Here is a 16,324-nt window from a genome sequence, read left to right as displayed (position 1 = left end):
AGAAGAACTGAAATCAGTGAGGTGCTTATTTTGGAATGGATGCGAAGGAGCTGCTAGGGCGCTGATTTTTTTTTGGCGGGGGGGGGGGGGGGGATTTTAATACGCATCACAGATGCGTCAGTCAGTCCGTCGGTTATAAGGGCACATCACAGAAGTGTATACCCGCATCTGTGATGAGTCTCATCGCATACGTGTAGCGTATTGCCTAACTGCTTTTGTGATGAGGCCCATCACAGACATAGGTTTTCCGTCTATAAATTACGGCCGTCTGTTGCGTGTATGACTGAATTTGTGGTAGTGAATGTTTAAGTTAGCTATGTATTTTTATATGAATGGTAGATGAAAGAGTATTTGGACCACCGCTAGCCGCACTTCACTCATAATCAGAACTCATGATACTTCATGCGTGCTTGCTGCCTTCTGATACGAGCTGCCACTGCAGGAAGGTCGTGCATATACCATCAACTGATGAATATTTTTCTTCCTTTTCACAATAAAAAAATTTCTTATTGACAACTACAAATGATAGTACAACTCCATACAAGTAAATCAGATCAAAGATACAGTGAAAGAATTGGTAACAAATTTTCGGTGGTGCAAACAACAACGGGTCGTTGCTGCAAGCTGTTATTAACCGTGGAACGAAACGCGAGGAAGAGTACAAGCGTACATTCAGACCGTGCTTTTTAGCTCCGTCAACTTACTGAGGGCAGGTAAAGTCGGCCGGGCAGATCTTGCCGCACTTGTTGAGGATGAGGTTGAGACTGACGGGCACGTTGAGGTGGATGCCCAGGACGTCGGCCTTGATCGCCGTGCAGAGGCAGACGGCGGCGTCGAGGTCGACGAGCCCCTGCAGCAGCGGGCAGCACTCGTCGTACTGGGGCAGGCCGACCTTGACGAGGCCCAGCACGTTGGCGCACACCCTGAGCTTGAGCGCGTCGATCGGGCAGCGCCCGTGGCTGTGGGACGGCGTCGGCACGACCGGCGGCGTCGGGACGACGGGGCCTGGGCAGTAGGGTGCGCAGCCGTGCGCGGCGGCGGCGAAGAGGAGGCTCAGGGCCAGGAAGAGGGCAAGCTTGGCAGCCATTGTTGGTCTGTGCTGTGCGATCGTGCCGCGAGCAAGGAGTAGAGACACTGTGCTACTGCGTGCTCGTGTGCTTTGGGGATGGTTTCCTCAGGGTGTTTGGCATGGTTTTTATAGCTGGTTGATCACTGGAGAAAGATGCTTTTGTGCTCGGCGTCATGCGTGGATGAATGCAGCAACGCATGTGTGATTCGATCGAGTTGAACAATGCCTGGTTGTCCTGGGATGCGCCAGTTGTGAAGGAGAGATAGGACAACATTTTAGCATGTGGAGATACAGAAGCAAGTTGAGAAATCATGTCAAAATTCACTCGGCGAGCTTGCCACTGATGCATCAGGCGGACTCTTGTGCTATAAACAGACTGATGCAGAAATGTAACTTTGGTAGCAGCAGTCATCTCAGTTCAAAGTTTGTCGTTAACTCTCTATCAAAACTGATCACATCATTTGGTTATCTGCGATCGGCAGAAATTATTCCAAAACATGTTCATGGATTTTCCCACAGGACCCGCGGAAAAAATTGCCGACTTCTGAATTGACTGACTCTTCTGGAGAAGTTGGAATCCACTAATCTCTGCCGATATGATCGATGAACTTCACCATCACGAGCTACGATGCATGGATACTTATGAACCCTCACATATCAGATAATGATACTCCTCTGATGCTTACCGGATACCCATACTCCTCCGATACTTGTCGGACAAGTATCTGATATTTTATTAATATTTAAATAAATAAAATAATTTGGATCCTTTGTTGATTCTTTCCGGACTCCTTGAAACCCTATCCCCTCATTTTGCCTATAAATATATAATCTCTATACATCTAAGATAGGTGAATTATTATATCAAATACTAAACAATCAGACACTCCAAAAATATTTTAAGCAATTTTATGAATTATGTATGCATTTTTATTTTATCCCTACTATATATTTCTATAAATATAAATATAACATATATATCCATGTATCTCCATATCGGTATTTTTTTGAAAAATGGCGTATCGGAGTATCGCGTATCCATATCCGTATCATAGTATCCGGTAACATAGATCACGAGTACTCCCAGTCCATGCTTCCAGCTGGTTGCATCTTGCATCTGCATGTGACGAATCGTTGATTGCAAGCAACTCTGCACGATGTGCTCAATATTTTCTGAACCTTGCTCGCGCTAACGAACAAATCGAAAGTCGCAGCAAGACAATTGATCAGTGATGGCACATCGTTTGAGCACAACGATTCCAGTTTTCATCTTTCATCTATCGTCGGTGCTCACTTAGACTCGTACTATCGCGTCGGGCAAACATGGGTGCGCCGCGCTTCAACGGACACTGAATCGAGCTCAAGTAGTAGTATACAATTGGGATGGTATCTCTGCCCAGTGCCCATGTCTATGTTTCCACGAAAGATGAACCATTCACGCAACTCCGTGTGGTCTGAAAGGTCACAGAACAAGCTGGCTAGAAGTCCGCGCCAGACAAACGTACCTGCAGCCCGGCATGTGTTCACCTTACCACTCTCTTGAGACGGAGTAGCTGTGATTTGTTCTCAGCTAGCTACTTCCTCTGATTCGATATATGGGTCAGTTTGGTAGATCTTCACTTTCTAATTCTTTAGCTCTACCTTCCGATTCTCTGGTCGAGTGATTCCAGTGGGATTTGTGTGGAGAACAGATGAGAGGTGATTTTGGTGTGAAATGCACGGAAAGCGGGTGGAGCGGGTTGTTCAGCTCGCAGTGTAAATGGAAAAATGATCGGTTCTAGTTAGCTCCCATAATATAGTTATGTTTTAACTATTTATTAGGACCCCATGGAATCCACTCTGAAAAAGCTGATATTTGAGTCCTGTCAAACAGAACCTATATATAACGTTCTAGAATTTATACCATTAAACTTGGTGTGTTGTGGCTACTCCCTTGGTCGTCGCATGAACAAGTGCAATCCTACGTTTGAAAAAAGATCTCGCAAAGAGTGCAATCATATCAATTGGATCTCAACTACCTGCCTAATTAAGTGGTCAGATTTGATTTGCATCCCAAAACAAACTACATATTGCCAACAAATGAGAGCATTATAGTATTTTTGCAACACCACTGATCTATCTGAAAAAACTAGAATTGCACTCTTCATGAGACGGAGGGAGTACATAACTTTAACCAGTAGAAAAGAACGATCATGTACATCCCTGTCGGTGTAAATGCTGAAGATTAGCTTCAGTTTATTCTTTATCTCAAAAACCTTTTTAGATTGATAATCAATGCATAAAGAATTGTGAAAACAACATAACGAAGATGTTAATGCATTCAATATTTTATAATATTTAATATTTATTTAAAAATTCATATTTTTATGCAAATTTCAAGTCAATGTGCTGCTTTACTGCCTATATCAATATCCCAAAACTCATTTGATCTTCAGGGTCTTTTCTTGACCGGGTCAGAATAAGTTTCCTCTTAGTACAAAGGTGTGGGGATCGCCTTTCCTTGAAATAAAGAATAGTTTATTTATGTACTAAAAACACCTTTGTATAGCGAATTTAGAGCGTGTTTCATCTAACACTCGTATCTGCCTAACCAATTGTTCAGTCGTTGACTCAAATAGTTTCGCTCGTTTGGATGGACACTAATATTGAGCGTGCCCACACGAAGGGCGAAACGAGGGCAGCAGTTCCTCCGCCAACGGTCTGGCAAGCGAACGGTTTTGCGGGGAAAGCATGGCAGCATGGGCACCAACCAACGACCCCTTAATATAGAGTAGTATTGTGCTAATAAAAGTAACCAAGCATTTATCTGAACGAAAACAGTTAAATTTTCAATTTACATCAACAATGCTTGAAAATTACACCGAAAAAAGGTGACCCTAACTCTGACAAAAAACTGGTTGTTATCCAACTGTAGAAGATCAAATGTTTATTTTTTTGCAGCGCAAAAGTTGACGTTTTCTCAGCTCATGAGTGTCAAACTCCATATTTACCCACGAATTGCAGAACACAAATGCGCTGGCACAAAATCAAGTGCCGGTGGGAGCTAAAATTGCTTGAGGGCCATCTAGTTTTCCGTACGTTCTAAATCCGAGGGAGTACTCACCAGTCACCACTCCAAGCTGCTTGATGTACACTTTTCTGTTTTTCTCCTAGTCACGAGTAGCTATATGCCTATATATGGTACTTTAAATAACTTGGCAATTGGAAACCTTGCTTTTCTTAAATTGACAAGTATGCATAGATAAATCTGCACAATTAATTAATTTTTGTCCGCTGAGAGCAGACATAGTGGCCTCCTATAACTATCCTTTTTTGCTATTATTATCTTGTCGAACTCTGCATTGCGCATTTAGTTAGGCTTCTTACAGTAAAAACATGTCAAGTTGGTTCGAGTCCTCAACTCACACGAGTGCTCGTACTTTTTTTAGATTTATGATCCAAAATAAGCATCGTTATTGTTTAATTATTAGGCGACATGCCCGTAAACACTCAGTGAAGCACCAATGTTGATTCTGTCATTCTCAAGGTTTGCCAGCCCATTTTGTCGGAGTTACTTATAGGAACATAGTTGTATTCGTAGGGATCAATTTGTATGAGTGTACGTAATTTTCTACCATATTTTGAAAGAGGATTATTATCATAGATGAAATACCAGGTTTATATAGTACCTATACCAAATTTTGGTAGCTCACGAGGTATAATTCTGGAATAGCCATACATATAGCCGACGTGCGTGTACGTGTAATCGGTCTTGAATACATCTTTCCTCTTTCTCCAAAGAAAAGGCGAACGTTTTTCATTGACCTGCCCTCTTGGTTTCAAAACCTTACAGGGTCTCTGACGGGTACACAAGCTAAAGGGGCTCTTTCCCTGGCCATTCTGATCATTTGGACAGTGTCGAGGGAAAGAAACAGACGTATTTTTGAAGACCAAGTGAAGCCAGTGAGCAGACTTGTAGACGATATCAAAGAAGCGGCCAAGCTTTGGGTTTCTGCAAGAGCAAAGCACCTGGCTGTGCTAGTAGATCGACCCTTTAGCGAGTAATAAACTTGTAATCTTTTTTTCTTCGTGGTGTAAGGCTATTCCGCTGCCCCGGCCTGTCTCCGGCGTCGCCGAAGCAGGTTTTTAAACTTGGCGCCACTGGCACCTGTACTCTGCTTTCTACTTGTTAATTAACGCCGGAATCATTGACAATTAAAAATGGTAGTACAACTCCATACAAGTATACAATTCAAAAGGTTCCTCGCAAAAAAAGGTACAGTGAAAGAATTTATAACAAACTTATTGATCATTTAACAAGACATGTCGCCGTTGAAACGCGAGTGTAGATAGACAAGCCTAGGTTCCTTGGATGATGGCTTTATCTCAATCGATCAGCTCCCCCATCTCACTGAGGGCAAGTGAAGTCGGCCGGGCAGATCTTGCCGCACTTGTTGAGGATGAGGTTGAGACTGACGGGCACGTTGAGGTGGATGCCCAGGACGTCGGCCTTGATCGCCGTGCAGAGGCAGACGGCGGCGTCGAGGTCGACGAGCCCCTGCAGCAGCGGGCAGCACTCGTCGTACTGGGGCAGGCCGACCTTGACGAGGCCCAGCACGTTGGCGCACACCCTGAGCTTGAGCGCGTCGATCGGGCAGCGCCCGTGGCTGTGGGACGGCGTCGGCACGACCGGCGGCGTCGGGACGACGGGGCCTGGGCAGTAGGGTGCGCAGCCGTGCGCGGAGGCGGCGAAGAGGAGGCTCAGGGCCAGAAAGAGGGCAAGCTTGGCAGCCATTGTTGGTCTGTGCTGTGCGATCGTGCCGCGAGCAAGGAGTAGAGACACTGTGCTACTGCGTGCTCGTGTGCTTTGGGGATGGTTTCCTCAGGGTGTTTGGCAGGGTTTTTATAGCAGGTCGATGGAGTGGAGGGAGATGCTTTGGTGCTTGGCGGCAGCAAAGCATGACCTGTGCTTCGATCGGTTTGATCGTTGCTTGGTTGTCTCTCTGGACGCGCCGGTGGTTTTGGGGGGATAGGACAATTTTTCCCCATGTGGAAATACAGATGCAAGTTGAGCAATCCTGCTAAATTCACGCGACAAGAGCTAGACAGGTATGGGTCAGGACTCTTATCATCATCCGATAGGTTACTGCTTACATATTTTGCTTACTGCAGTACTAGTGTCCATGATAGCAAAGGCTACTCCAACAGTATCGTGCACGTCAATTAGGTGTGTCAGGTAGGACTTTTTTTCATTTGTGCAGAAAAGAAAGGAAAGAGAGGAAAGTTGTATCTTGTGTAGTAAGATACTCTTACTGTCGCACGAAGAGTGTGATTGTATTTTTCAGAGCCAGATTAATATTATTATCAAATGACCTTGGTACCCTTATACATGAGTCAACCTATCTGGGTGTACTGACTTTCCTTTTTCACTGACGTCGCCATGTAAGATAATTAAGGTTGGCAAATATGTTTTGCCACTTGATTAGGCATGCAAGGTAATTAAGTAGGCCCCATTTGTGTACCTTGTGTGATTTTTTTTCAAATGCAAGAGTTGCAGTTTTTAGAGGAGAAAGTATAACTTTGGCACGATATCTTATATTCTAATACAAAATCTAATGTTTGAGGTCCACTCTCATAGATACAGCACTGCAACAATTGAAAGCTCCTAAGACAACATGATACTACCTCCCTACCAAAAAAAAAATTACAATCATAGCATTTTTCAGATAGTTGGTGCTTAGGAGAAATGACTCTAGTATCCTTCCTTAATTAATCACGTTTGTTTTAATTAATCTGTCTTAGAAAACACCATTGACGCGAGATAAATTAATGTGTAGTATGTGTTAGGCCAATCTCAGTGGGAGTTTCATAAAAATTTCATACGCATTAAATTTTATGCCACATCAGCAAAATTTATTGATATGGCAGGGCCATTACGAGGAGAGAGGATCGAGGGTTTCATGAGATGAGAGAGAAATTTTATTCCCATGACACTCATCCGGTTCAGTTACCAAACTTTGTAATGAAACCATGCACTAAGACTGGCCTTAGCAATGAATCAGAGAAGCAATTTCCTCTACTGATCAAGCCATGCCATCAAACCTAGACAAATTAATAAGCATGTGCTACCCATAAAAATTTTACTCTTTGCTAAACATTTTTTTGAATATCAAGATTGTATTATTCTTTGAGAGATGGATGTAGCACTATGTGTTAGAAGTGTTGTCTCTACACATTAATTTAATGACATTTATGTGGCGTGCTAGTTTTGGATACAATATCATGATACTAGGTATTAGGAGACTTAGAGAGATAAGACAAGCACCAGTTATAATAACTTATTAGGAGGTACTCCCTCTGTCTCAAATCTTAGCTCATTTTAGTTTTCTCATAAATCAAATTTTCTTATCCAAATTTGTAGAAAAATATATTGACATTTACAATATCAAATAAATGCATATGGTGTTGAGATTAGTTCGATATTATTGTGGATGCTATTGTATTTTTCTATGCATTTGTCCAAAGTGAAAAAAGTTGGCTTAGAACAAATTAAAATGACCTTTATTTTAGAACGAATGAAGTATAAAAAATTGATATCTGATACACTTAGATTTGCTAGTTCCAAAGTTTTAATTTTGCTCTTTGTCTACTTACATGTAAAAGATCTCTAGGGGAATGCATGATCAAATTAATACTACTAGATTTGCAACATTTTTATAGTATTTTTTTGTGAATAGCTGAGGGTTATTAGACTACAGCACCCTCTCACTCACTTGAGCGAAAAAAACTAAGAAGAACATAACGACTTGGCCATTTAAGAAAAATGCATGGAAAATGTCAAATATGTTGTTCTGTGAGCAGTAATGCGGTCATAGTTGCATAACAGGTCATGTATTATTACAGTAGCATTGTTGTATAAAAGTGATCTGACTACTTTGGAATTTGATACTAGTTGGTGTTGTTAGTCCTTCCCTTCCCGTGAGAAGAACATAGACGTGATAGGCTGCAGCCTGAAAGTCTTCCAACATACATTTACATTGAGTTGGGAAACTCTGAAAAATGCGATTCCTAAATTCACTGAATCATCATACAAAAGTATGGAGCAGAGTCGGCAGTCCCACTCCAGCTGGTTTGCATGTGACGATGCGTGATCACCCATGACGTCTCGTTGATCGCCAAGCAACTTCTGCATAATTCTTGCTTGATTTTTTTTTTTTTTTGCAGCTAGCTCTCTGTGTTTGCTAGCGAAATAAGCAGAGCTCGCGTCGAAGTACAATTATTATTCGGTGGTTAACACGTCGTGGTGTGAGAAGAACGATAAGTACAATTATTCTTTACATTTTCTTTGGCACCGCTATTCGCTACTGAACAAAGCAGGGTTCCTAGCGAAGTACAGCTGATCAGTGGTTCACATCGTCGTGATGTGAGTACAGCGTGCACAACTCCAGGCTTTGATCTCCATCGGTACTCAGCCACTCGATCGCCTTAAAAATCTTGCAACTTGGTGTGTGAGTGCGTGTGAGCACTTGGACTCGTAGCGCAAACGCGGCGGCCGAGCTAGTAAACATGGGCGCCGCTAGCTGCAAGCCTGCAAACTGATCCCTGGGCAGCTGAGCTTCACCTCTCGTGTACCAGCAGCACTCGCTTAAAAAATTACAGGATTCCGTATCTCCGTCCACGATATGATGGACAAGGTATGTAGCTAACTTTGAAGTCAGAACCAGCTGCTTGCATTGCTGGAGGCCCAGACCTGACAAAGGTTCATGCATGTGTTCATTGTACGTATCTGTTTGAGAGAGGTTGTGTGTGTGTCACCATTATCTACCTTACATGCATACTAATAATCACTTCGCACACTCCACGAAGATTGTAAAAGAATCTCATCTACTATTTGTGTATGCACATCTTCGTATATATTATGCTTTGGTCAGCCACGATGAGCGGAGGAATCTTACCAGACAGTTTATAAATTTATCATTATGAAATTACTCTAAAAAATACTAGTACCTGAATTTATGATTTTGTGGCACAATTGTACCATTGTACTTAATTAAAAGTACTTGCTGCATATTATACTTTTATAATGATTACAAAATGTGTTTGCGGTTAAAAATTGTTTTTGCATATATAATCAAATCACAACATATAAAAATTGAATGGAGAGAGTCGAAGAACCTCGAAATAGCACAGGCTTGTATATAAACTTTGACATATAAATTATCCACCATTGCCATTAAGAAAAACAATATAAAGTAACCCTGAATTTGCATCTATTTTGCCCACATCTTCTATTATGCACACAAATATCCCTATCCCATATTCATATAACTGTTTCTAAACTGTTTCTAAGTTATTCACTTCTGCTATTATTATAATCCTTAACTACCTATATACATGTATGCTGTGTGCTACCATGCAACAGGAGATCCTCAACTTACGCAAATCAGGGGCGGGCCTAGGATTTGGGAGGTGGGTATTCGAAATTTCAAATGGTGTAAAAAAAAATTAACAGCTCAACCCCTAGCTCATACTATATATTAATAGCACATAATGGAGTATCGACAACATATATTGTTCATAATTTGAATTTGTTCAACATATAGATAATAGAACACTAAATGATCAACATATCATAGTGGGAACATCTGAAATAAATAGAGTATAAATTATAAAAAATAGCAAATGACATTGATAAAAATGCTTACAAATTACAAGATAACTTTACGATCCTTCATGGTTTGAAAATACTTGATGATGTCCTCATCCTTCGCTTGCAAGAAGAATTCCCTTTCAATAAATGTGACCAAACAATTATTCAAAAATTCTATCCCATCTTACTTCTTAGTTTGTTTTTGATAGTGTTCATTGCCGAAAAGATTCTCTCAACACCAGCAGTTGCAATAGACAGATCTAGCACCAACTCAAGAAGTTTATACACAATATCATACCGAACAATCTTATTTATTTTAACTAGCATCATAGACAACTCCGATAGATTCCTCAAATTTTTGAAGTTGTCATCATTCCTCACATCAGCAATATAGCGAGTTAGTTGAAAACAAAATTGATTCATTTCTTCAAATACAAAGTCATGAGGATAGAACTCCGCAAGCTTAACCAACTTCTCAACATTAAAGGTAGGAGTTAGCTGGACTGAATGATGCCATACATCTAAGTAGCTCTATGTTTACCTCATCAAACCTACTATTGAGCTCCTGAAGTTGCATATCAATGACACCCAAAAATATATCAGCATGAAACCGGTGGTAATTAGTGGCACCTCTATAGAATTTAGCTGATCTTTATATAGAAATATACTTTCCATCTATGTCAACAACTTTAACTTTACGCTCCTGACAAAAAGAAATGACCGTCTTTAGAAATTCTTTCCATCCAGCATCTTGTCTCAAAACATCCAATTCTACCTTTGTGAACTCAAGAAAATCTATTACATTTACAATATCTTGCTCTCTCTTTTGCAAAGCATTGCATAAGTCATTTGCGTATCCAAATATTTCATTCATCAAGTGGAGTAGAAAATCGAACTCAAACGAGTTAAATATTTTGAGCATAGTTTGAGCTTCTAATGCCTCAGCCCCTTTACCTTCTTTTCCAACTCTAAAAAGAACTTTCTTGATTGAAGGATATAAATGCATCACATGCATAACAGTTTTGTAATGAGATCCCCAACATGTATCACTTGGTCTTGCTAAACCCATCTCTTGATTCAATCCTTGGCCAGTTCCAGTTTCACCCAATTTCAATGCTTCAATCATGTATTCAGCTTGAGCTATGCGAAGCATGCGGATCTTCTTACATGATATCTCTAGAACATTCAACAAATATGAAGGTTGCCCAAAATACCATTGACAATTAATATTCTCTTTAGCAACAACTACAAGGGTTAACTGAAGTTGATTGGTGAAGCAATGAACATAATATGCAGAAGGGGACTTTCATAATTAATTTCTTTAAACCATTAACATGACCTTTCATATTATTAGCTCCATCATACTCTTGACCACGCACCTTGGATAAAGGCAATTGATATTTGATAAGTAAGGACTGAATTGCTTCTTTAAGAGTCAATGATGTAGTATCTTCAACGTGCACAAGACCAAGAAACTGCTCAACAGGTTCTCCTTTTTTATTGACATAATGCAAGTAAAGAGCCAATTGTTCCTGATGGTATGCATCACTAGACTTATCAGCAAGAATAGCAAAGCATTCATCACCAAGTTCCTCTATAATAAATTTGGTTGTTTCATGAGCACAAGAAGCAATAAGTTATTTCTGAATCTTATGGTCAATCATCTGATAATTAAGTGGAGCATTTTCAAGAACCACCCAATTAACTTCTTCAAAATTACCTGCAAGCCATGCCAAAAGTTCCTTGAAATTCACTTGATCCTGCGAATTATTTCCCTCATCATGACCACGAAAAACCAACCCTTGATGCAAAAGATATCTTATGCACTTAAGTGACAATGTCAAGCAAGCAAGATATCTAGCCTTAAACTCTGTAGTGTTTGAGGCACGAGACTCACAGATGGATGTACAGGATGTTCTAAACATATCATACTTCTCTTCAGCTTCACTATGAGCACCATCAATAGCACCCGCATGCTTACGAAATCTAGCTTTCATGTTCCAATTCTGAAACCCTTCCTCAACAAAAGCATCTCCATCAGGAAATTTACTATATCTTTGAACAAATAGCAAACAAAGCAATATACAGCATCTTTATGCACACTATACTCTAGACACTTGAATTCATCAAATCACTTTGGTTGGAATCGGCACATACCTCCACAATCATATACCTCCACAATTATGTTGCGGAAAGTTATCCCTTTTCATGTTTGGTCGACATGACCCCAATGCGATGTACGCCCTTCTAACTGAATCTTGGTCATTGACAGGATAGCTAGAAATAGGAGCCCTCAACCCACGATCATGCTCTATGTTATAATCATCATTCTCGTTGCCATTGGATTCAGATTTATCGACAGGCATGGATTCATCATCTTCAGTTATTGGGGGCTAAACTGGCTACCACTGCTCAACTCACTGCGTTCGCCCCACTGCTACTCGGTTCTTAAAATACCACCATTTCCAGCTAATTTTCATTGGAAGATGGAGAAACAACCTCTGACTCAGATTGTCTCTTTTTTGCAGCACTTCTTTCCAAAAAAGATCTCAAATCAGTAGCGGCACCGCTACTCTTCCTTCTTTTCATGATTCAAACCTACATATTACAAGCAATCAAGTTTCATAAATATCTTTCTTATTACAATACTACATTATTGTGAATTTATATTAATTGCAATGATAATTTTCACAAAATATGGATGAATTTTCACAAACCTTTCAAGGTTAAGGGCTCGGTTGCCCTGGCCCCTTGCTGCCTTGCTGCTAGGTGCGCCTACGCTGCTCACTACCTCCCTGGTCGCCGAGGCCGAGGCGCCGCCATGCTGTCGCGCGCCGAGCAAGCGAGCCAGAGCCTGGCCAGGCAGCAGGTAGCCCGCAGCCGTCGTTGCCGGCGCCCCGTAGCGGCGCGGGTCCGCCCCTACCGGCCTGCCGCTCAGCTGTTGGCTCGCCGCCCTAGCGCCCTCTCCGCCCAGCCGCCCTCGCTGTCGGTCACCGCCGGCCACCGACCCGCCGTGCCGCGCGCCGCAGCTGCCGCCTAGGGTTGCCAACCTAGGGAGCTGCTGAGCTGAAGGGCAGGGCAAATGTGCGTGTGGGCATATGGGCCAGGGGTGGGGGAACGGGGAGGGTACCGGGGGAGCCTAGCAAGGGCTTGCGAGTGGGGTGGGCCAGTTGGGGCTCGTGGGCCGCGGGGGAGGGGAGGGGAGGGGAGGGGAGGGGGAACGTGGGCTGTTTGGTGGGGAGAGGAAGTTGGGCTATTTTTTATCCCGTTATCATATTTGTTGTTTGTTTTTATTTTTTCCTTCATATACTTGAGAAATATTACATATACAAAAAGTTTTATCAAAAATAATGGGTATTCAATTGAATACCCTTCGTTCAAGGTGGGCCCGTCCAATGCAATGGAAATATTTTCTTACAAATTGCACCATGTAAGATCTAAATTGGAATGATAAGATTTGTGTTGATATTACTACTGGATTTTTGGTCTTTTCTTTTTTTTAGGCCTATGGAGTTGTAATATGCACATATCCTTTTCATACATATAAACACAAAAAGATCAAATAAGGGTCCCTTACTGTTTCAAAAAGAAAAGAAAAGATTGCATAGCTCAAAATAAAATTTCAACAAAGCACGTATCAAAAGCACAAGAGGGGCATGGTGATTTCAACTAAGCACGTGTCAGAGTTGTACAATCTTTAGCTAATCTTCACGCATATCCTTACCACACAACAAAAACCTCAATATGGGAGGCAAGAATATTCAAAGCTCAACAAAAATCCCAAGTGCTTATTAGCATGGTTCCAAATAGCGGGCTAAGGAATTTAGCGACTGGAGTCTAAAAACAGCTAATAGCGGGCTAAATGAGGCTATAGCGGGCTGTAGCAGCTAAATTACACATGAGTTCAAATAGTTGTATATTGCCTCAAACAGCTATAGTGGGCTGAAGCGGAAGATATAGTGGGATATTTAGAACCTTGTTTATTAGTTATTACTCCCACTGTTTCCTATTTTAATTTTTCTAAATACATAATTCCTAATACATATATAGATATAGCGTTTATCTAAGTACATAGTAAAAATAAAAAATTATGTAACTAGGAAAAATAAAATACAATACAAATCATGCGGTGAACCCAAGAGTCTCTCAGAGGCGTCCGTAGGGTAGAATGGCATGCGTGTATTTATAAGGATAAGTATACACGCGTTTGTGAGCGTCTACATCTGTACTGCGTTTCGAAAAAAAAACGTGAACCGTCCAAATCTCACACCCCTGCATGGCACCCACCCACGCACCAAGAATAGGCATTAGTATATTATAACCATCTGGCCGAATAAGTGGAGTATGTGCCATCGTATTGGACGACGACGATTGCATCTGCATGCCACTTCCTTTTTTATATTGTTAGGTTGGCATTCCTGTGATCAGCCAGCACTCGGCCTTAATCTTTAGCAGGTCATATTGTTGTTTGTGGCGGACGTTCGCGCGCAAGGGGGGTCAGCAGGGCCAACTGGGACGAGAGGCGCGACGAGCCTGCGCGCGTCATCCGGTTCACGGGTGCCCAAGCGGTTCCTTGCTTCGTCCCATCTCCTGCTGTCAGATAACGATTGCTCATCAGCACTGGAAGCTGCTTATACGCGCTTGGTCAGGGCCGTCTCGACTGGGAAGGGCAGGGTGGCCAGCTGCACAGGGCCCCCAAATCCTAATCCATTTACTTAAATATTGTACTTAATTAATCAGAGGGGGAAATGCCCATCTTAGCTCGTCAAAGTCCTCCATGTCAATTGCACGCTATATGAGAATGACATTTTTTCCCCATCATCATATGATCTTCTCGGCTCAAGGTTTGATCTTCTTTGCATTTTCTAGAAGGAACTCATATATTGTTCAAATCACTAGTTATTTAGTTTTGTTTTCATTTCAAGACATACTTAATTGATTATGCTTTTCAGAAGAACATGGGTCATTCAATTCTATAGCTTTAGTATTACCTATGTACTGTTTTAGCACTAATATATATTCAATACTACGAAAACGATTTGTAGGAACATCCTATTTTTTCTAGGGGCGGATCAAAAGTTGACCCGCTCCTGCAAATGGAGCGCAGTCACTGCAGCATCCGACCCGCTCTAGAAAAGTATTTTTAAGGGCAGTTGATGGCAAATGGCCGTCATTTTCACGGGCGGTCACCCGCCCCTAAAAATAGCATTTCTAGGGATGGGTGATGCCACCACCCGCCCTGGAAATGGTGGTATTTCTAGGGGCGGGTGATGGCATCACCCGTCCCTAAAAATATATTTTTAGAAGTGGGTGATGGCATGATCCGCCTCTAAAAATGGTTCCACATAAAAAAATTATAACTTTTTCATATGATCTTGGATGAAGTCAAACTTTATATTAAAGTTGTAGATAATGATGAGATCTAAAACTTTATAGTTGATAAATTTTTTATTTAAGGTCATTTAATGGTCCAAAAAATTATTATGAAACTACATATGGCTATAATTATATAGTATCTCATACAACTCAAGTCATACTTTGAGCTTTCAACAATCTTAACCTTTATATATACACTAAAATATAGTTGGTATATTTTTTTATCTATAGTTCACAATAATCATAGTGTAGAAGTTTTAATTTTTTATTTGTTTTGCTATATGGAAACATTTAAATGAATTTTTGGAATAAAATTGAAAAATATTTTTAGGTGCGGGTGGTGGCGTCAATTTCAGAGTTAATATAAAAGAATAGTGTACCTCGTAGAGTTTTTTTAACTATATTACAGGGGCCTATGGTGGTGGTTAGTTGGCTGCAATATTTTTTTCTTTTTTATTTTGCTATTTTCAATTTTTATTTATTTTTTTATTTTCTGAAAATTGATTTATAGGGGTGAGTCACGGCATGACTCGCCCTTAGAAATCGATTTGTAGGAATGGACGCGTTACCCGCCCCTAAAAATCGTATTTTTAGCTGCGAGAACTACGGGCAGGTGCGTACCCGCCTCTAAAAACCCTTTCCATATGTCGTAAGAAATATATGTATGGAACTTGTATAATTAAGTGAATATATGTTTTTTCTTATATGATTTTTCAACTTTAAGGTCGTATTTTATATTTCGCACCGGTAGTATGCTACGTACGTACTGCTTGGTGAATGTTTATTGATCTGTAACTGGATATTATTCTGGAGCAAATGAAACGTCCGTGGCCCGATGGTCTGCTATCAGTAATGATCTCCAACGTTGCAGTGATTGATTTTGTGGAACATGTAGACCTATATATGAGTCATTATCTCGGCGATTTCTCACTTCACGATCTGTACGTGGGCTAATTTTGTGTCCCGATGACCTGTACGGCTGTACCGTGCAAATAACCACTGTCTCATTTTACAACTTTACCGCTAGCTGTACTTATGGCAGAAGCATCGAGTGAAGTTTCTGTTGGTTCATTTCATGAACTCTCTGGGCATTGCTCTAACAAGCAAGCAACAGTGCGGCATTGTTGTATTCATATGTACAGCACAAACGAACCACAATTTGGGAAGCTGGAGTATCTGATTATTTTGAAAATATTTTCATCACTTCCTGGGCAAGGAAAGTATGCATGTTTGAAACGGCATTCCAGTAG

General features: G+C 41.1%; 2 protein-coding genes across 2 annotated transcripts; both read right to left on the bottom strand.

Annotated features, from left to right (window-relative positions):
• Window positions 1–456: 456 nt before the first annotated feature.
• Window positions 457–1,155, bottom strand: LOC112876083 (cortical cell-delineating protein-like). Its single transcript, XM_025940122.1, has one exon. It carries the CDS (start codon window positions 1,085–1,087, stop codon window positions 701–703), a length of 387 nt encoding a protein of 128 aa, XP_025795907.1. The 5' UTR covers window positions 1,088–1,155; the 3' UTR covers window positions 457–700.
• A 4,079-nt stretch (window positions 1,156–5,234) lies between these two features.
• LOC112875944 (cortical cell-delineating protein) lies at window positions 5,235–5,931 on the bottom strand. Its single transcript, XM_025939956.1, has one exon. It carries the CDS (start codon window positions 5,841–5,843, stop codon window positions 5,457–5,459), a length of 387 nt encoding a protein of 128 aa, XP_025795741.1. The 5' UTR covers window positions 5,844–5,931; the 3' UTR covers window positions 5,235–5,456.
• Window positions 5,932–16,324: the final 10,393 nt, after the last annotated feature.

The sequence above is a fragment of the Panicum hallii genome, chromosome 9 (genome assembly GCF_002211085.1).
Source record: "Panicum hallii strain FIL2 chromosome 9, PHallii_v3.1, whole genome shotgun sequence".
Classification (NCBI taxonomy): Eukaryota; Viridiplantae; Streptophyta; class Magnoliopsida; order Poales; family Poaceae; genus Panicum; species Panicum hallii.
The sequence above is the reverse complement of the archived record's forward strand: the minus strand, read 5'-3'. Positions and strand labels throughout refer to the sequence as shown.

Bases quoted from the DNA above. Each gene is read 5' to 3' on its own strand.
- LOC112875944 (XM_025939956.1), bottom strand. From the start codon at position 5,843: ATGGCTGCCAAGCTTGCCCTCTTTCTGGCCCTGAGCCTCCTCTTCGCC.
- LOC112876083 (XM_025940122.1), bottom strand. From the start codon at position 1,087: ATGGCTGCCAAGCTTGCCCTCTTCCTGGCCCTGAGCCTCCTCTTCGCC.